We start from the raw sequence: 21,523 nt of genomic DNA, 5'->3' as shown, positions 1-21,523 counted from the left end.
ACAGTATATAATACATATATACATTAACACTTACTTGTTAATTTGTTTATTTATGTTATTGGTAAGACTTCCATCAACAATAGGCTATTCATAGTTAAGTTTTGTGGGAGTCAAAATTTATACATGGATTTTTGACTCCATGGGGAGTGGTGCTCCTAACCCCCATGTTGTCAGATGTGTGTGTGTGTGTGTGTGTGTGTGTGTGTGTGTGTGTGTGCGCGCATAAAATGCTTGTGCTCCTGGGCCCTTACAGTTTCAAATAAGGGGGAAGAAACACTGTTCTCTCACTCTTTATCTCCATCCCAGACACAGAGCAACATTCTTGCCCTCAGAGGCTCCCAATGTGACCACTGCCACACTGGGCTGACTGCTTATTCAGTCCCCTCCACAAACCAGAATCTCCTCCAGGAAGGGACTAGCCTGTTTCTTTTTCCCTCACCTTCTAGCAGCCTCTTTCTGAGACAATGAGCTTTCCATCCAAGGAGTCTGAAGCCCAGATGCTTTACGTTGGCATCTTCATACCAACACATACTAGCTCTGTGAACATGGACAAGTTATTTAACTTATCTTGATCTCAGTTTATCTATAAAAGGGAGACAATACTGGCACTACCTTTTAAAGGCTTTTGGAGGACTAAATTAGTTCCTTCCTGGTAAGCACTTAGAATCTGAGAAGTCCAAATTCATGATGGAGACTCATACTCAACTGTGGGAAGATCTGCAATCTTTAATTCATCTGTCACTAAAAAATACACAAAAGGAGTCCTCTAATATGCTTTTCTATTCCATATTTTAAGATCATCAATTTGGCTGACTAAAGTGAACATGATTTCTGGATCAGATTCATTCGTCCACTAGAAATAGGGACAAGTGAAAATGGGAAGAAAGAGGCAAAAATCAAGGTAAAAACAAATCAAATACATCCTTTAAATAATACTGAAAAAAAACATGGAAAGTTAAAGTGAAAACAAATTCCTCTCTTTCTTTTCATCCAATAAAATTTTTCCATTTCTCCAAATTTGGCCACTCTGGAAATCAGTATTACAATGAATTCTACAAGCAAGTCAAAGAGATTATGTCTAGGGTCCACACTGCCAATGGACTAGGGTTACAGTAATCATTTGCCAGATTGGCCAAAATGCTTTAAAAGAAAATTCTTTAAAACTCAAATCCTAGCTTTAGTTTGAAGAGCTGTGTGAACGGCACGAGGCTTCACCTGCAGACTCCAGGCATCATCCTGCTGCACGGCAGTGACTGGCTCCTTCAGAAACAGTGGGTTTCCTTCACAGTAGAATTCCCTCAGCTTCAGGTTTTGAAACTTTCAAAACAAAATAAAAACGTCATTCCATGATAAAATAACAAACTTCACTTTTGAGGCTACACCTTACTTTATTTAGGACTTATAGCCCCTGTTAATATTTTAACAGCAGGAAGTAGTCTATTGTCAGAAGCCTTCATGCTGGCATGAGTGCCATTGACCTTTGAGGTCCCTGGTGGCATCCCCAATACGAGACAGCTGAGAAAACTTGTTCAGGATAACAGAACAGATTAGTAATAGAATAGGGGTTATTAAGTAATCAAATGCTGGGAATATTTTGCAAATAATTATATTTGTTAGAAAACCAAGTATAATGAAAAATAACATTCTAATATACACCAAAATCAGGTCTGAAAGACTATGAACCATGATCCATTTATGTTCAGTAAGAAAGGTAAGAAAAACAAAGGAAAATCAAAATGTCCTTATTATAACTCATTGTGCACAGTAAAAATAGAAATGGAGAACAAAATTGACAAGGATATTGAATCCTCTATGAAGAAAACCTAAACCCCACTGGACTCTACCACTTGAGTAGAAAAATAGGGGATTCTCTCATATTAGTAGTGTGCCTTGCCTCCGAGAAACTCATGTAGTTTTCAAAGTTAAGCTTACTTAGGGAATTACTTTTCTGAGCCTCAGTTTCAGGTTGGAAATGGAAAAAAGAAGACCCATTTTCAGTGGTGTGCTAGTAAAAGTTATCTGGAAAGAATAAAATTTTTTTAAAAGCCCTGCTTGGTAGCGTATTTTGATTCCTTGGTATAAATACTCCTACCATGGCGATTGCAGTCACAAAACAGAGTTGGGAAGAGATATGGAAAATTAGTTCTGATGAGCCAGGAAGAGCTGACATCATCACATCACTGCATCTTATATTTATAGGAGAATTAGAGATATTTCCCTGAATTCTGCTTAGGGTCTGAAACATAGCAAGCATTCAATAAACTAAAATAACTGATTTAAAACATCTTTCCAGGGCATCATGTCACTAGATCTCAAAAGTCTCTAGAAAATTCTCCAACACAGACAAGATTTTAAAATAAAATACAGAGTGCAAGGCCGTGTTAGAATCACCTTGTCTCCTGGTCCCACCATTGACATTCTGACTTTCCTAATGCAGTTTCCTATGTCACCCACCATCAGGGAGCAACCTAGAGAGTTGAATCCAATGGGAGTCCCTAGTCAGTGCTGAGCATGCTGAAATGAAGAAAGCACTCCCTGTGCTTAATGGAACCATCATATTTTCCTTTCTGTCCTAAAGAATAACATTTCATAATTTATATCAAAACTCATAGCCCTTTTTTTCAAGATAGATACAAACTTGAGTATCTTGGTATATGTATGTATCATTAACATTTCAAGTTTGACTCTGGTTCAAAGAGCATACATTTCTCTTAGGAATCATGCTTCCCTTCCTTCAAATCCTGTCACTACATTTCCAACATACATGATAATGAGTTACTCAGTTTTTGCTAACTTACCACACATATTTCAGAAAGAAGTGATCCTAATGAAATTAATTAATGAAATTCACTAGCATTTGTTTTGCAGCAGATAAGTTTTAGTAACACCTGAAGTGACACAATCTCTCAATGTCCACTCTGAATATTCCCCAGAATATTCAGAAACACATTTTTTGTACCCTCTCTCCATGTGAACTACTGGGTTTCCTGTCAGCCTAGTAACTTAATAGAACAATATTTGTGTCCATTGTCACTCCAGCAGCAAAATCAGTTATGTTATCTTCTATTAATAAAATACTGTTACATAGCTTTTCAGAGTCTCTTTGCACATGCTTACTCAAACAACAAGAGTTATGAGTTTTGGGTTACCTGGGTGGCTCAGTCGGTTGGGTGGCTGACTTCAGTTCAGGTCATGATCTCATGGTTTGTGAGTCTGAGCTCCAATTGGGCTCTGTGCTGACAGCTCAGAGCCTGGAGCCTGTTTTGGATTCTGTGTCTCCCCTTCTCTCTCCGTGACCCTCCCCCATTCGAGCTCTGTCTCTGTCTCTCAAAAATTAATAAACATTAAAAAATATTTTTAAAAAAGAGTTATGAGTTTTATCTCAACTGGAACATTTTTGCCCCTCCCCGACAACAGAGATTTACAGACATTTTTGGTTGTCCTAACCAGGGAAGGGAAAGCATTGCTGGAATCTAATTAGTAAAGACCAGGGGTGCTGCTAGGCATCCTACAATGCACAGGACAGCCCCCACAACAAAGAATTATCAGGCTCAAAATAGTGTTGAAGTTGGAAAGTCATAAACATTCACTGACCTGTCATATCTGGAGAAGGGATTGGCAGCTGCAGGGAAATAAAAGTTCAAATGAGGGTTTTTATTTTCCTCAGATGAAGAGCACTTGAGCATGTAGGAGATAAGTGCCAACATAGATTAATGTAAAGGAGAAAAAAAAATAATTGAAATAATAATGATCAGGTGAACACAGAATGGTCTCTGAATACTAGCATCTTTGCATTATTTCCTCCTCTGTGGCCAGAGGAAAGGAGGTATAATAAATGAGGCATGGACAAGTTTGAAGGTGTTGGTTTCGATCACTGAAGGAGTCAGACATGATCCTTCAATTTTTTCTTCAAAATAAAGAGTAAGACCATCTGTCAACTGAGTTATGAAACAAGGTGTCACTGTGGAAAAAGGCATGAAGAAGGTGGTGAATGTTGGGAATATGCTACACTTTTTTTGAAGAGAAACCTAGCCAGAGACAGAGGTGCTGACACATTTGCAGTTTTTCCTGTTCATATATTTTGTGCTTTCACTTAGCACCTAGTAGCCCAGAACCAACATAGATAATTTACAGAATGTATACATCAGAAAACAAGGAAATGAGTACATTTCATGTACTAAAAAGCAAATGATTTGGACTTCATGGTCTAGACTAGATAGAAAAAGAAATAATAGCACAACATTTCAATGAACAAGAAGTACAAGGAGAAGTAAAGGGATATGAAGTCTCAGTGACCCAAAAGAAAAGATATGGATATCAAGCAATAGGGCACTGGAACGTAGAAGGAACCAGAGCTCAAACTGCCATCATGGACATTAAGTCTTCCAGTTTAGATCAGATGAAGATGATGTTAAGATCCAGACATGAGGGGCACCTGAGTGGCTCAGTTGGTTAAGTGTCCCACTCTTGATGACATCTCAGGTCATGATCTCACGGTTGGTGAGATCGAGCACCATATAGGGCTCTGCACTGACAGCATTGAGCCTACTTGGGATTCTTTCTCTCCTTCTCTATCTGGCTCTCTCTCTCTCTCTCTCGTTCAAAAATAAATAAACTTTAAAAAAGAAGAAGAAGAAGAAAAGATCCACACATGAGTGTAGAGGAGATTTGTTGAAGTGAATACTGGAAAAACTCATTAAAATCAAGGATTCAAGGTACTCTGAGCTGAAAATTGCTTGTTTTTTTTTAAGTTTATTTATTCATTTTGAGACAGAGACAGTACAAGTGGGGGGAGGGGCCTAGTAAGAGGGGAGATAGATAGAGTCCCAAGCAGTCTCTGCACTGTCACCACAGAACCCAACATGAGGTTTGAACTCACGAACCGTGACATCATGCCCTGAGCTGAAACCAAGAGTCAGATGCTTAACTGATTGAGCCACCCAGGCACCCCAAGCTGAAGGTTTCTTGTATGGATCACACCTTTACAAACCAGCTTGCTGCGTAATGCTCTCAAATATTTGGGTGTCTATGAAAAATCTCCAACTGGAAGTCCTACAATCACTACAAATTCTAACATTTGACACTGAACTTCTGTTTCATCCAAATTTTCCTCCTTCCTTTTCCTACTCAGCCACATCAAATCGCCCACTATGTTCTGTCAGTTCTACCTTCTTAAAACTTCTGGAATTTATCCTTTCTTTACATTCTGCTTTCCCACCAACCTTCTCACTATTTCTGCAGAACCTTCTCCTACTTCCAATCCCAGCCAGTAACACTCTACTTTGAGTAAGACCCTCACCTTACGTGAATTATTGTAATAGTACTCAAATTAGTCTCCATGCAAAACTCTGCTGCCAAAATTGCCTTTTAAAAAGAGAATCTGATCATAATACAATCCTGCTTAAAAATTTTCAATGTTCTCTTTTGTCCACAAACTAAATTCAAACTCCCTAGTATGTCATAATTGGCTCTCCTCAGCTAGTTTCTCCAACCTTATATCCTGGTAAGCCCAACCTTCGCCCTTATATGCCAGCCATCCCAAGGTACTTAGGGGTCTCACAAGAGGCCTGTGTCTTACCTCACAGTTATTACTAATGCTGTGTCTCTACTCACCTCACTCCTGGATCACCTCTTCTTTAAGATGAAAATATTATCCACCTACGCTTCTCTGGCTTCTACCAAATGTTTTCATGTCCACTCCTTGGGCCTTATATCTATATCATCTTATATCATCTATAAATACTATGACATAATCATTGTTGAAAAGTCTATCTTCATCCACCAGACCTTAAGTGCCTATATGCAACTTCTAAATTCAGTACTTCGAACATAGCTGCTGCCCAGTAAATGGTAAATTAACAGATATCTTCTCAGAATCCCCAGGTACACACAGCTCTTCCAGGAAACACAGAAATTTTAAAGGCTTTCTTCTCCAGAGGTGGTCAATTATGGTAACTATTCCTCCAAAGCCCCATGCCTCAGGAACAAAGTATAAATTCAAAAGTTCTTCTGTTGCTTCAGACCAGCCAAAAGTAGTAAGGGAGATCAGAAGGATCCAGTTTAGCAAGAACATTGTTAATGTAAACAAGAAGAAAAAAGGCTGAGATTTAGTAATGGCTAAAATAAAAGTGATAAGGAGGCTAACAGCAAATTACCATGGACTCTTCGGACCATTTCAAAACTCATGGAGTTACCCATTAGGAAGAATTAGAATTTCTAAATAAGCTAAAGCCTAACTCAGAAAAGATTTTAAGTGTGGGGCTATGGCATTCAAAAAAATATATATTAATAATTCTAAAAAAGACATGAATAAGATTTGTAGCCAATGAGAAACTCATGAAAATATGTGATACACTTCATATCTAATCAGAATTGTGTACTGAGTAGGCTAATGATATCATCTGAACATAAGAAAGCCAAAAACTCTATTCTGGGAACCCTTGTCTCACACACTCTGTATGAGTGGGAGTGAAAATAGGCATAAAGTGACCTAAAGTGAGGATCCTTTGGTATCTGCTGATACTTGTCCCAAGAGAAGACCTTTAGAAAGGAGTTGAAGAGGGGAGGTCAAGAGAAGCCTGGAGGGAGGGAGATAACTAAACTTTAGGCTCTAAACACACACACACACACACACACACACACACACACACACACACACCCCTTCCTCAATTCTGGCCAGGGAGAAGCGACAAAAGATCCTCAATCTCAAGCCCCTTCCTGCCTTCAATACACTGGGCCTTAAAGTTGATGGGACAGAGGCTCCAGAGTCCTCTTCAAGGCCTCTTGATTTAAGTGTCACTGTAAAGGGGCGCCTGGGTGGCTCCTTCGGTTAAGCATCTGACTTCAGCTCAGGTCATGATCTCACTGCTTGTGGGTTTGAGCCCCATGTCAGGCTCTGTGCTGACAGCTTGGAGCCTGGAGCCTGTTTCTAATTCTGTGTCTCCCTCTCTCTCTGCTCCTCCTCCACTCATTCTCTTTCTCTCTCTCTCTCTCTCTCTCTCTCTCTCTCTCTCCCCCAAAAATAAATGGAAATTAATTTGACAATAAACTATTTAAAAAAAAAGAAAAGAAAAGAAAACTAATGCAAAAAAAAATAAACACAGTTTGGGATCACAAAAAATAAATAAATAAACAAACAAGTGTTAAAATAATTAAATATCACTGTAAAAAGAACAACTGGTCTGCAAAGACTTGTTTGTATCTCCTCACAATCCCCATTCCCCACCTGCTTTAGACCCCACTTTTGTCCTTGTGCTACCTGAGAACCAGCAGGGGAAGAGGCCTTTGTTTCCCTAGGCCCTGTGTGTTCCATGCCCAGTGGTGTGATCTCCTTACAATGGAAACTAGATCACATCACCCCCTTGCTCAAAACCATCCTGTGGTTCTCATCTCACTCAAGATGAAACGCAAGATTCCTCACACTGGCTTATAGGATTCTTATGATTGGACCCTGCACCATCTTTGACCCCTAGCACTCATTCTCTCACTTTCTCTATATCTCCCTACACTCTGGCAATGTTGGCTTTCTTTGCAGAAATTCTTCACTCAAATGTTTGCACTTCCCTCTTCTTGGCATTCTGGTCTCAGATTTGTCCATATCATTAAAATTCAGAATAAAATGGAATCATACATTTAGCAGTTCAGATTCAACAGACAGAAATGCTTCATTAACGGGCAAACACAATGGAAAGGCATTTTCACATGCATGAGCTAGCTTAACCGAAGAAAATTACTCAAGACACAAAGCAACTGAAAGAGAGTGACAAAAACTAAGAGTTTGTGGAATACATTTATTTTGCCTGCCAAAATGCAAACAAGAAAAATTAGGATGTGGGTAGGGAGATTGGTGACATAGATAACAGAGATTAAGCATAACCTTATGGTGGTGAGCACTGAGTAATGTACAAAATTGCTGAATCATTATATGTTACACCTGAAACTAAGATAACATTGTATGCTAATTATACGTCAATAAAAGTAAGTAAATAAATAAATAAAAAGTAGCTTCTTAGAACCATCTACAGAAAAAAATAAAAAATAAAAATTAGAACACCTATGGGGCGCCAGCTTTGGCTCAGGTCATGATCTCACAGTTCGTGGGTTCGAGCCCTGCGTCGTGCTCTGTGCTGACAGCTAGCTCAGAGCCTGGAGCCTGCTTCAGATTCTATGTGTCCCTCTCTCTCTCTGCCCCTCCCTTGCTCATGATCTGCTTCTGTCTCTCAAAAATAAATAAATGTTAAAAAATAATTTTAAAAAATTAGAACACCCACTGCCAATGTAAACAAGATTGGGGCTCTCCATTAGTAAACAAATTTGCAATGTCATAAAAAAGCCTAAAAGTTATTTTTATTCCTTGTTAATTCTATAGTAGGAATTCACTCAAGATAGATATTTGAAATGAGAGCAAATGTTTATGCACAAAATATGTTTCTCAGAATTATTTAAAATTTAAAACTCTTTTCCTATCTTAAAAAAATATCTGGTAAATTATATGACATACCAGAACCCTCTGGCCCTCTGTCTTTTCATTCCCAGTGCTTAGAAAACCTAACCGTGGGTCATCTCTGCCATTGGTTTTCCCTGTCTCTGCACCCAAATAAAGAAGTCCCATTTGCAAAGACACATTTCAGGGTGGACAGGAATCAGAGTTATGGTGCCCTTCGTAGTTGCCAGAAAGTCTCCTCACTCAGCATGCTAGTCAACATTAACTCTACTTTCTCTTTGCTGGCCTATCATTCTTTGCCCAACCATGAAAGAGTCTACCACAGAGCTCACCACATTCTCTTTTCACTTTATTTTCTTTTCCATAGGCAATTTTACCCAAATCCATAATTTCAACTAAATCTCTATGCCAGTGACTCTGGTTCCACACACGATAGCCAATGCCTACTCAAAATCTTTGGTTCGATGTCTTAAATACCAGTCAAACTCACCGTACCCAAGATTTAACTCATGATCTGCTTGCCTAAAGCTGGTCTTTTTCCAGTGTTTTATATCCCAGACCACAGAAAGCTTACTAGCCTATCAACATTTCCAAATTTACCTCTCAAACATCCCTTCGGTCTGTTCAGGTCTTTCCATTCCTATTGCTACCACTTTGGATGACGTTACCACAATTTTTTACTTGGCCTTGGTAAGGGCCTACCAGTAGTCCACCCAATGTTCCCTCTGATCTCCTCATGTATGTCTCCCATCCTTTAGACAAAATGATCTTTTCAAAATGCAAATCTGATTATGTCACTTCCTGCCTAAAATCCTTTGACATTTGTGTTGTCCTTCAAATAAAGAGCAAAATCCTTACCATACCCTATATTCTTTGGCCATGGCCTCCTCCCATACAATCTCTGAGCTCTAACCACACTTAATTATTTCTAGTTCCCTGAACATCCATGTTCACTCCCAACTCTTTTCACATACTTGTCACTCTGTGTGAAATATGTCTTTTCCTTTCACTTAATTGATTCCTACTCATTCTTCAGCATTCAGCTTTCATCTTCTCCAGGAAGTCTTCCTTAACCTACCTGTTGAGTCAGGCTTCTGTTTTCTCTTACAGACCAGTGGTTCTTTCTTTAGTGTACTGACTTCAATTTATAATTATACATTCATAATGTTAATTACTTGATTAATATGTTTCCCACTGTACTACAGCTCTGAGAGAGCAGAGATTCTATCTGGTTCCTCACAATTATATCCCCAGTTCTTAGTACAGGACTTAGTATATAACATGAATGGGTTTAGGACAACAGACTTGGGAATCAAATTGCCTTATTTAAATTTCAGCTCCAGTGAACATATACTGGGACCATCAAACTTTTCCTACTCTGCTGATGCTGTCCCAACACCACCTCCCACCACTGCACAGGGACTCTGCTACCTACAGATTTTACATGGTATGATTGTATTACTTGGACATTTACACAGGGGCTTGACTCTTGAGCCAAAGAAAACTAATCATAGGCCTGACCCAATTATCTGAAATCCAACAGGCTTGCCTAATCAAATACTCTTTTGGGAATTTAAACCAAGAAATATGGAAGTAATTTGCAATCGGGTTCTGGAAGCTGGAATAGAATAGCTATTATGTCAAGGACCTGAAGACTCCAGTGTAGGCTATGTGTATGTTGAATTTATAGGAGACTAGGATCCAGGTATAAGGAGAGTAGCATTTAGAATATGGCTACATTATACCAATTTTATACCAACCAATTACAACAAGTGTGATGACCTAATAGTTCATGCCACTGAAGATGCCGGAAGCTCCTTGAACTGAGAACAACTATTCCAATACCTCTGAGCTCTGCCCAGCCTTACTGTAGCTCCTTCTTGAATCCCTGTGAAATTCTCCTCTCTTCCCTGTGTAACTTTAATTTCTATTTATGCTGTAACCAAACAGCCAAAAGAAAACACACATACCAATTTCAACATGTCATAGAATTTTCTTGTCGCACCTTCAGCAGATAAATGATTCTCTCCACTGTTTCTGAATTGTTCCAACTAATCTTACTGGGTGCTTTTCTGCAAATCCATTTTTGTAAAACATAAAAATTGACTTCTCCCTCCTCTCAATCTATGACTTTCACACCTTAGTTCCTCTTTAAAAACAGTTTCAGGGTTTTGAAAGCAAGTCATGAAATTAGTACTTCTCCACTAAGTACTTCCACAGATAAGGAAGCCATATACCCTGCAATGTTCTTTCATCCATATTCTAAACTTCATAGACCTAGTTACAGATAAAAAGCAATAATCAGCAGTAACCAAACTATAAAAGGTGTTTTCCTTGGGGAATAACAAAGAAATCAAAGTTGCCAACCTCTGCCTTGAAATATTCTACAATTTAAACTGAAGAATTCCATCTTATAATTTATTCAGACCAGGCAAAAATTCACAGTAGTGAACCAGAAGAAAGATATTCAAAGATTTTGTGAAAGCTGCTTATGGTTTGAAAACCAATTGTGAGATATTTGGTCTTCCATTTTTTTATTCTGACAGGAAATTAAAATTTTAGTGGCCAGATGCATGATGAGAACTACAGAAAGAATGCCAATTTGTAGCTTCTGCCTTGGTTTCCATGCAAGACCCAATATGGTTTTAAATAAAGCTCCTCAAAAATATAACACCTTTAATTCCACTCCAAATATCTTTCTTCTTTTTTATTCAGATTAGATATCAATGTTACAAAAATTCTAGAATGCTTTCTTAGGTCACTGTTATTTTAACTAGAATCCCTTTCTTTTATGCATCTCATATAACTTAATCTACATGTCATAGTAGAACAGAGAAAGCATTGTCCTAAAGGCTAGGGACTGGTTCAAATCCATTTCCTGCACACAACTTACTTGTACAAGTCTTTTAAAGTATTTGAGCCTGTTCTTCATGTATAAATATAACAATACCCATCTCAATGACTGTGAAGATAAATGAGGAAGTATGAAATACTTCATAACTTTAAAGCATTCTAGAAAAATAAGGTACCAACATCTAAATACTAATTGTCTAAAGTAAGCAAGTCATGTTCATTGTTTATCTTGCTTGTTAGGGTCAGCCAGTATTTTGTCTTCCTTTTTGCCCCCAATACTTTGCTTCACACAATCCCTACTAGATAAGGGTAAAGGCATTTCACATGCTGCAAATGTATTAGCAAACTGATCTAAGTACTTTCAGTTTCAAGATGGTAACACAAATATCCTTCTCCCATGACAAATCCTAGAAATGACACAAAGATAAAGATAATAAGATTAAAATAAAGATTAGCCACTTAAATACAGGAAGGGAAAACCTCATAAAAACAGAAGTCATGTGTAGAAAGTATCATTTGAAGAAGGAAGTATCAACCCGCAATGATATCAAAGCCCTGGGAAAAACTCCCTACACACACACACACACACAAACACACACACACACACACACACACACACAGAAATGAGGGAACTCAGAACACAGAGGAAGTAGAGGTCTCCAGAAAATAATGGGTGATGAAACAACTGCTGGGAGCCATTTCTGAAGTAAGGTGGGTTTGCAAGGCCTCCCAGTGTCAGATGGCAACAGGTAGACCTGTCGTCTACCATTCCGCCATTTCTATTTGTCTATCACTCTGCCATTTCTGCTTGAGCACCGACCCCCAGGACACATTGCCAACTGGCATCCGGTGACTTGCCTTCTTATGCTAAAAATATGCTAAGTTGTGCCTTGTGAATGAGATTATAGAAATTTCTTCTTTTGTGTTTATGGGAGCAAATATTACATTTCCTGAGAAACCTGTTTTTCTTTCCCCTCAAGAAAACAGGCTATTGAACCCTGCTCACAAAGGACTAGCCTTTGCTTTTACTATGCTAAAAACATTGCCTTGTATTTGAATACTGAGGGCACCTTCCTTTCCCCATATAAGCATCTAAATAACCTACAATCAATCACTATTGATAAAGATTATGCATGAGTCTTCTATCAATCTATGTTTTGGGAAATTTTTACAAACCAAAGAATTTGTCAATCAGGAATCATTGTCTAAGGACTTGCCAATCCTGTTTTGTATCCCATACATTTTTTTCAATAAAAAAGGCTGACTCTCCAGTCAGTGCAGAGATGCCTGGCTGGAGAGCAGAGATGCCCACTTGCTGATCAGAAAGAACCTCCTGGTTCTCTCATTCCCTTCCCCTTTCGTCGATTCTCATCACTTTCGTGCGACACCGTCCATCCTTCAGGGGAAGCCTGGACCTGCTGGAGCTGGACTCAGCAAACAACAGACAGGTGGATTACTGTACTCTCTCAGACGTAGGCAGGTACTCTAGGCTCATTCACCCATTCTTATGCACAGCCACACTCCACCTCCCACCCCCAAACCTCCTTTCCCTGAATCCTGCACACCTATAGCCTAACAGGAGCAGTACTTTGAACAGAAAGAGGTAACAGGGACCCTGAGTGGCTGGTAACACAGGGAAGAATGAGCAGCTATCAGAATGCATTATACCTGCTGGAATATTTTTAAGTGTTTCTGTACTGTCATTGGCCAATACAAACTCCTGTAAGAGCTTTATCTTCTCCCATAAAGTGAACTGCAGAGAGAGCTGCCAGCTCACAGGAATCATAAGTGTTTCAAATTCAAAAGTAAGATGAGAGTTTGAAAATAAAATTACCTGGAAATCAGAGTTAAGAACTTGTACCAGAAGAAATAGAACTAATAAAACATGATTCTAAAGTAATTAGTATAGTTATCTTTAAAGAGACATGTGAAATATTGCTTAGATAAAGCAAAAAGAAGAACTAATTTTAAAACTTAGAAATGTCGAGCATTCTGAAGCAAAATTTGGCAATATTCATCAAAGCAGTAAATTATGCATAATTTTGATCTAGCAATTATATTTCAAGGAATCTTTCCTAAGGGAGTAATTAATGGCACATACAAAGATTAACTACAATGACATTCATTGAAACATTTTCATTAAGGGATGCAGTTTGAAGTCTCCTACCTGTCAAAAAATAGGAGACTGCTTAAATATAAACAATGTCAATATGATGCATCTATTATAAATAGAGAGGTATGTTGAATCATTATGTTCTACACCTGAAACTAATGTAACATTGTACACTTGATACTAATGGCAAGTGTAATTTAAATAAAAAAGTACAAACTAGGCAAGATAAAAAATATTCAATAATTAAGTCAAATTTCCACAATAAATCTAGGTACCCAATGGGAAAAAAGAAAGAAAGATAGAGAAATACTTTACGAAATGGGGAAACTTTTACAATAAAAATTGAAGAGGCATATTATAAAACATGTATAAATAATACACTAATATGTATAAGTAATACTAATAATACTAATACATTAGCATGTATGACTATTCCATTACAAAAAATCTATATGTGCATGTATACACATGAATTCACAGATCCACCCCCCAAAAAACTGGAAGAATAGGAAAAAAATAATCCAACATGTTAATTTGTTTTCCCCAGTGCTTCCCCTGGCCCCAGTATGCTTGGATTATGGGTTATTTTACTTTTATTCTTTTTGCTTATCTCTATTTTCCAAATAATCCACAGTGAAAAGATATTTCAAAAGGTTTTTTTTTTTTTTCTCAAATGATTAAACTTACATCACCCTAATTCTGATTTGTGATCTGCACTTTCAGAAGAATGTGTTTGGGAATGGCAGCAATGGGAGGGAGACAGGCTCCGCCCATAGTGGGTTAAAAGACTGAAATACAGCTTCCCAAAGTAGATAGAATTTTCCCAGGGCTAAAAGCATTTCAAGGATTTCAAGAAAGCTATCTTAACATCTGTGCTGTGCTGATTCTAAGATTCTCTCAAAAGTCTGAAAACTCTCCCACATATCTGGCCCATGAGATATAAAAGTAAGAATGTAAGAAGTATTTTTTTCAAGTTCTCTACTGGTTCTGCTCATGCATTTCAAAAGCGAGAGCTGATATGATCCCTAAGGAGGTGAAAATCGGTTTACGGAAGTGGCAAAACAATCTTAGATATTATAACTGCTTGTGGCCCTTACAACTCAATCCTACCTGACAACATACAGATGTACAGTATCTCTCCAGTGCTAAAATTTAATGGGGTAGGGGAGGAATTATTAGGGGGAAAATATCTAAAAATCTCCTAGCAGGAGGAAGACAATAATGACAAAAAAAAAAAAAAAAAAAAAAAACCCAGTGAGAAATGCTGGTTCAGCTATAGGAACATAAAACCCAAATTCTTTTTTTCACATATCCTCTCTCAGGTTGCTCACAGCATTCACTACTTTTATTTATTTTTTTATTACACACATATTCACACATACATGTATGTACACATGTTCTTTTGTTTTCAAAATCTCAACCAACTGACTCTTTGACAATTTTCCTGTACACTGAAATGTGTAGACAAAAAAGAATATTATTTTATAAATGCTAGATTTTTTCTAAGCATTGTGTTGCTTTCTGTTTTCAAATATAAGTATCCGAAGCTTTGAAGAAGTTTCTACTGACAGCTATTAACATTAATTAGTAATAAAATAATAATAAAAGTTTTTCCAGAAACCCCATGCAAAAGATCTTCATTTATTTTTCTTTGACCAGAACCGTGACACATGGCCACTCCCCACAAAAGGAGTTCAGGGTAGAGGGTTTGAGGTGATGCCATCAACCAGCTTCCCAACAGCACCTGCCACATGGGTTCATTCAAGTCGCTCTGATCATATGACAGCCACACTTTGAGTAGCAGATCCTCCTTTATACTGTGACTTGTTCTTGCACTGCTGTAAGCCTGCAAACAGTAGCGCACAGAACACACAAAATCTGCCCTCCTGGTCATACAGTGCCCTGTGTGCTTTCGTTGTGAACTACCTACAGTTATATTTTAGGTATTTTCTTATTGTGTCTCCCCTTCTAGAATGTAAGATTCAAGAGGGTAAGAAATTTATTGTATTCACCTCTGTATCCAGAATGCCTAGAACAATAGTTCCTGGCCTACAAAAGACATGCAAATATATACTGAATAAACAAATTAATAGTAAGGAAATGTGACTAAGGGAACTGTAGGATATCTACCCAAGATTAGACAGATTATAAATAGCAAAGCTAATGTTTTAAGAATCTCTGACATAAAAGAAAGACATATAATCTCTTTAAATTCTATACCAGTGGTGCCAAGGTGACTGCCATTGATTTGCTGACTGTACGAGATCAGGAAAGCCGATCATGGGTATCAACATTCAACTTGGCTTCCAGTGATATCGTTTCGGTAACCTGAAACGGGCTACGGTGGGAGTGTGTACCCCATGGAAATCGGTAGATGTCACAAAAAGAGCTGGTTGTCAAACATGTACTAGCACACCATTGGCTATTTCCTTCCCATCCTGCTTCCTTGTCTATTAATTCTGAAAGCACTTACATGAGCTACCCAACCTTCTCCCCCTCGGAGCTGTCCTTACTTTGCTGCTTCTGTGGGACTCTTGAGTTTTCAGTGTGGTGCCCTCCTCTTGCTTTCTCCACTTTGCAAATCTCCAAATCTTTGAATAAGGATCACTACCCAACAAGGGTGGGGCAATACAGTTACTAAAAACTGACTCTTCAGCAAGGAAATCAGGCAAGATCCCCAGGGTGGAGGTGGGGAAAGAACAACAGAGTTTATGACCAGCTCTGTGTCTATGAAAATGGGCAGGGGCAGAACTTCTATTGAAAGACAGCACCTGGTTGGCAGTCCTGGTCTTACTCTGAAGACACATAAATCCTCTTGTTCCTTTTATGGGGACAGTTAGTGCTGAACTGACTCTACTTGTTATTCCCCAGGGCACATTCAGTGGAACTTGTTCTCCAAAACAGTGAATACCTGAATAAGAATGACATGGGAGTGCTGTAAAATAGTTTCATAAAGTGGCCTCTTCCACTGTAATATTAAACACAAGCTACGTGTTTGTTTTATTTTGTTTTGTTCCTGCTTTGCCGTGCATCTTTGATCCACGAGCATAAACTATAACTGTTCATCCTGCCATACAGTTAAGAAAAACGCTAGCATTAATTAGATTTCTAACAATATGCCTCAGGTATGCATAGGTTATATATTTCTTCCATTTATCATTCCTCCATCACCCTGCCCTCATTCATCTCTGGGTCAGAGTGCCAGAGGGTAGGGGGCACCGAGATATGTAAGGGATAACCTTGGGGGGAAGTGAGGGATACCTTCTAGCACAACTTCTCTAAGGCCTTCACATCACGAGTGTGTGGGGCGGATGTGCTTGGGCTGTGATGGTGAATCAGGACTAATGTAACCTAAAGCACTAGCTAGGTGTCTAATCACCTACACTTGCAAGCTCAGTCAACTACCACATCAGTCAGTATTATTTGTATTATTAAAAGCACAATGTTTATATTCTGACACCAAAACTACAATCTCAAAAGCCTCACAGTCTCCCCAGTGACACACTCAGCTTTCTGCAATGTCACCTGTCTCCCATCGGTGAGTCGGTTCTCTGATATCCATTGCACCACTTAGCTGTCTTAAGCCTTGTATGAACCCAGTGTCTTCTGTCTGGAATTATTTCCTTGATTTATAGTTCTGCAGCTCTCTCTTCACCCTATCCTCCTAGTAGCACCTGCAATTTCTTTGAAGTTCCCTTTTAATCCAGGAATACCAGCAACAAACTCTTCTACATGTACCTAAAAATATGCTCCAATCTCAGTATACTGTTTTCTTGCCCTCAGCGCTAAGGTTAGAGGTTCCGTTTGAGGGGGACTTCAGAGGTTACCAATTGTTCCTCCTCATTACTAGGCACAAAAAGCCCGTTTAAGCAAGAGCTTGCACAGTCAACTGCTAACCTCCACTCCTCATCTCAAATGAACCTATTTCAAGTGTCTTAACTTCAATTTTCTAAAGTTAACCAGACACTCTAAGAGCACAGGGAGCTGGGCAGCAGGGGCACAAGGTTCAGAGATCAGTGCTTTCTCTGACTAATTCAACTCAGTCATGCCTTCCACCAAAATTATGAGAACATACAATCTTGACGAACAGGAACAATCTCTGACATTCAAGCATGATATATTTATATAAATTACTACCAGTAATTAAGAGTATTTGGATTTTGAAGTGACTTAGGTTTTAATTTCAGCTCTGCTACAGGCACATTAATCTCTTCCCAAGGCCTCAGTTTTCTCATCTGTAAAATGGGAAAGGCAATAGTACCTAACTCACAAAGCTATATGAAGATTAAATAAGATGATACTTCTAAAGTACTTAATACAAAACCAAACATACAGTTTTTGAAGAATATTAGTTATCATTTGTTTTTATACAGTAATTTTTACATATCCTCTTTAGCACATTACTATTTCCAACAATCATCTGTGACCTAGATGGACGAAACCCTGACCTTACTAACAATATAACAATATATCACAAACTGAGGAGCACCCTATGATGGCGTTTGTCCACCCCTGATGGTTCTGCCCCTAATTCTCAGATTTAATCTAGTCTAGGAAATTTTCTTGCAGAATTTCCTAAAAGAAAGCTGCCCTGGTATCAACAAAAGGAAGAACTACCTTCTGGACCTCGTTCCCTGATACTTCTGGGTAGCTGTCTTCCTGATAAAGATGATTTTGGGGGCACCTGGGTGGCTCAGTCGGTTAAGAGGCTGACTTTGGCTCAGGTCATGATCTTGTGGCTGTGCTGACAGCTCAGAGCCTGGAGCCTACTTCAGATTCTGTGTCTCCTTCTTTCTCTGCCTGTCCCCTGCTGATTCTCTGCCTCTCTCTCAAAAATAAATAAAACTTTTTTTTTAAAAAAAGATGATTTTTTCCCCTTTCATTATGCTCTAGAACCTTGAGTCTTTACTGTCACTAATCAGTGTACCTATCTACCATTATATCTCCTCTGCACACCAGTGTAATTTTTTGCATATGGGCACTTGGGGGGTGGGGAAGAGAAAGCTAACATTTATACACAAGTAACTTTCTATAAATTTATTTGATCCTCACTGCATAAAAATCTTATGATTAATGAGAAAAGTGACCCCCTTCCCTCCTACCCTCACTACTGATTATGAATAAAATGTTAAATGCCCTGCAATTTAATATAGGGAGCTTTGGAAGTCTCCTAGGATACCTACTCAGCCAGGGCTCAGGTTTTCATTTTTGCCTTGGTTTGTATTTTAATATATGCTCAATTATTCCAAGAACTTTAGGTGATTTATAGTAGGAGACTTATAAATTGTGGGCAATAAAATTAGAAGAAAAAATATAGAAAACCATGATAATTCTAAAATGTAATCTGTCAGGGGTGCCTGCCTGGCTCAATCAGTAGAGCATGTGACTCGTGATCTTGAGGTTGTGAGTTTGAGCCCCATATTGGGTATGGAGATTACATAAAAATAAAATCTTTAAAAAGTAAACAAATAAACAAACAAACAAGCCGTAATTTCTCAGTTCTGTTCTAAACTGCTTGGCACCCAAGGCAAAAAGAATATTAGAGTTTTGTATAACTTTAATTATCTCTTAAAGTTAAAAAGCAAGTATAACTATAATAGAAAAGTAGTGCAGCTATTAAGCAGAGATTTACCTTAGAGTTGTCTTGGAAGACTGAAGAACACAGAGTCTTCTAAAGAAAATGGAGTAGGAAAGCAATATATGACCAAGTAAAGAAAGTGGCAGATGTAGGAAGTAGGGACAGATGGAAATAAATTCTCACTTCAAAGTCAGAGAAGACTCTTCAGACCATCCCCCCCTCCATTCTTGTGACTTATGGGCATCAGATGAGAGTAAAAATCAAATGATGCCTATGATCTTGCCATTAATTCATTCAAAAATTCAAGCACTCCCCTGGGCAATAAGAGTATAGCAATGAATAAACAGCCAAGTATACTGCTGTTATGGGAATTTACATTCCCCTGGCAATAAAAGAATGGAGAGTAGCTAAAGACAGACAATAATCAGGTAAACAAATAAACAATGTTTATAACAGTGGTAAGTACCATAAAGAAAAACTTCAAAAAACTGATGTCATAGAGTAATGAGATGGCTACTCTGATTGGGGGTCCAGGGAAGGACTTCCTGAGAAGTTGGTATCTACCCTGAGACCTATAATGATGCAGAAGAGCCAGGCATGGGGAGACGAGGGAAGTCTATTTCCTCAAAAAGGCAGGAAATAAGGAGACCATAAACTCTACTTAAGCAGAGAAGCAGATCTAATATCTATGTATTAGGAAGAGAATTTGACTGAGTCAAAGTTAGAGTGCTTTGCTCTTTCATATTCTGATACCTAGAAACGAGCAACGGTGAATGTTCATTAAAGAAAAGGAAATGTATTGGTTGTTGAAGAAGGTAAATGAGGTTTTCAGAATAAAGCCATTCAAGTTTTCTCACTGTCTTAGTGAAATCAATCAAAATCTTCCAAATGCAGTAATGGACAATAAGGTAATTCAGACAAAATATCTCAATAAAGATAAATATATATTAGAAATCTTCAAAGCATCAAAAAACTAACGTGACCAACAGGAAAACCAAGACATGATCTAGGAGCAGATAGATGTTGAAAGAAATAAGCCCCACATTTAAAATCACTTTTGCTCTCTGACACCAGAAAGAAATTTTCACATATGAATAAGGGTAAATAAAAAAACATCCACCTCACATGGATAGCAGCCCAACTTTCAATATTCTAGGTAAGTCTTTAAGCATTGAAACTGAAGCGGTACTGTATTGTTATTTCTACTGTATTATAGTGATAGTGATGCCATTACATCACTGTAAAAGTGGCCAAAAGAAAAAAGAAAAAGAAAAAGAAAGAAAGAAAATTTCATCAGGAAGTTATATCATCTGAGGCCTCAAGCTATTTTCAAAAATAATTTTTCAAATACAATGTCCTGGATATAATCAAATATAACCAAGCATTATAGGATTATACAGTTGTCATATAACTATGTTATATGCCTGAAACTAATGCAATATTAAATGTGTGTGTGTGTGTGTGTGTGTGTGTGTGTGTGTGTGTTTATACTTGGAGAGAGAGAATATTGATACACATCTACACATCACTAAGCCCATAAGAAGAAAAGATGGTACATTAGCGTCTCTCTGGAGAACCCTGAGTGATACAGATAAATTACACAAACAATAGAAACCAACCCAAAAGCACTTCCCAATATTGAATTTACCAGGCTCAGTCATTAAAACAACCATACATAAAATGTTCCAGGAAATAAAAGATAAACTTAAAATTTTTAGTAGACAACTGAAAAATATGGAAAATAACATGGTAGATTTGAAAAAGAACCAACCAAAAATTGTGCCACTGAATAAAATGGAAATAACCTAATGGATGGGTTAAAAGTACATCAGACACAACTGAAGAGTAAATTATTGCATTGTAAACTATACTGGGAAGAAATATATAGAATGAAGCACAGAGAGACACAAGGAGAGAAAACAGAGGGGGGAGAGGGAAAGGATAAGACAAAAAAAGATGAAGTGAGAAGCTGTGACATCTAGGAAATCAGAGTTACCAAAGAAGGGGGAGAGAGAAGCAATATTGAAAAAGACAATAAGAATTTTTCAAAAAGCAATGAAAGATAGTCATTTACATCCTTAAGAAGCGAAATAAATTCCAAGTGGGACAAATAAAATGAAGTTCACATCTAGACATATCATACTTGAAATACAGAATATGAAAGACAATGGGAATATGTTTAAAGCTGCCAGGAAAAGAAAAACAGATTACCTGAGAGGGAGCAACAGCTACACTTCCCCAGACTTCTCAGCAGCAACAATGGAAGCTAGAAGATGGTGGAAGGAAGTTTTGAAAGTAATGAAATATAATACTGTTGATTTAAAATTCTATACCCAGTAAAAGTTACTTGTCAAGAATAAAGTTAAAAGAATGATAGTTTAAGTCAAACAAAACCTGGGAAACTGAATAACAAGTAGACTCATTCTCAAAGAAGACTAAAAACTGTGATTTGAGCTGGAAACAAACATAAAATCCCAAAGAAATATGGGTGATAGGGGAGAAGGGAGGGAATGAACAACAAAAATGTGAAACCTAC

At 38.0% G+C, this 21,523-nt stretch overlaps 1 protein-coding gene across 3 annotated transcripts in view; it reads right to left on the bottom strand.

Annotated features, from left to right (window-relative positions):
- The window catches only part of LRRC69 (leucine rich repeat containing 69), a 79,963-nt gene that overhangs the window by 19,063 nt on the left and 39,377 nt on the right, over positions 1-21,523 (bottom strand). For all 3 annotated transcript variants that reach the window (XM_029923756.1, XM_029923758.1, XM_029923757.1), the window contains one exon: positions 1,216-1,317. In XM_029923756.1, coding sequence (XP_029779616.1) covers positions 1,216-1,317 — 102 coding nt within the window. The remainder of the gene's footprint in view (positions 1-1,215; positions 1,318-21,523) is intronic.

Source organism: Suricata suricatta, chromosome 15 (assembly GCF_006229205.1).
Source record: "Suricata suricatta isolate VVHF042 chromosome 15, meerkat_22Aug2017_6uvM2_HiC, whole genome shotgun sequence".
Classification (NCBI taxonomy): Eukaryota; Metazoa; Chordata; class Mammalia; order Carnivora; family Herpestidae; genus Suricata; species Suricata suricatta.
Note: the sequence above shows the minus strand (reverse complement) of the source record. Positions and strands in the feature narration are given on the sequence as shown.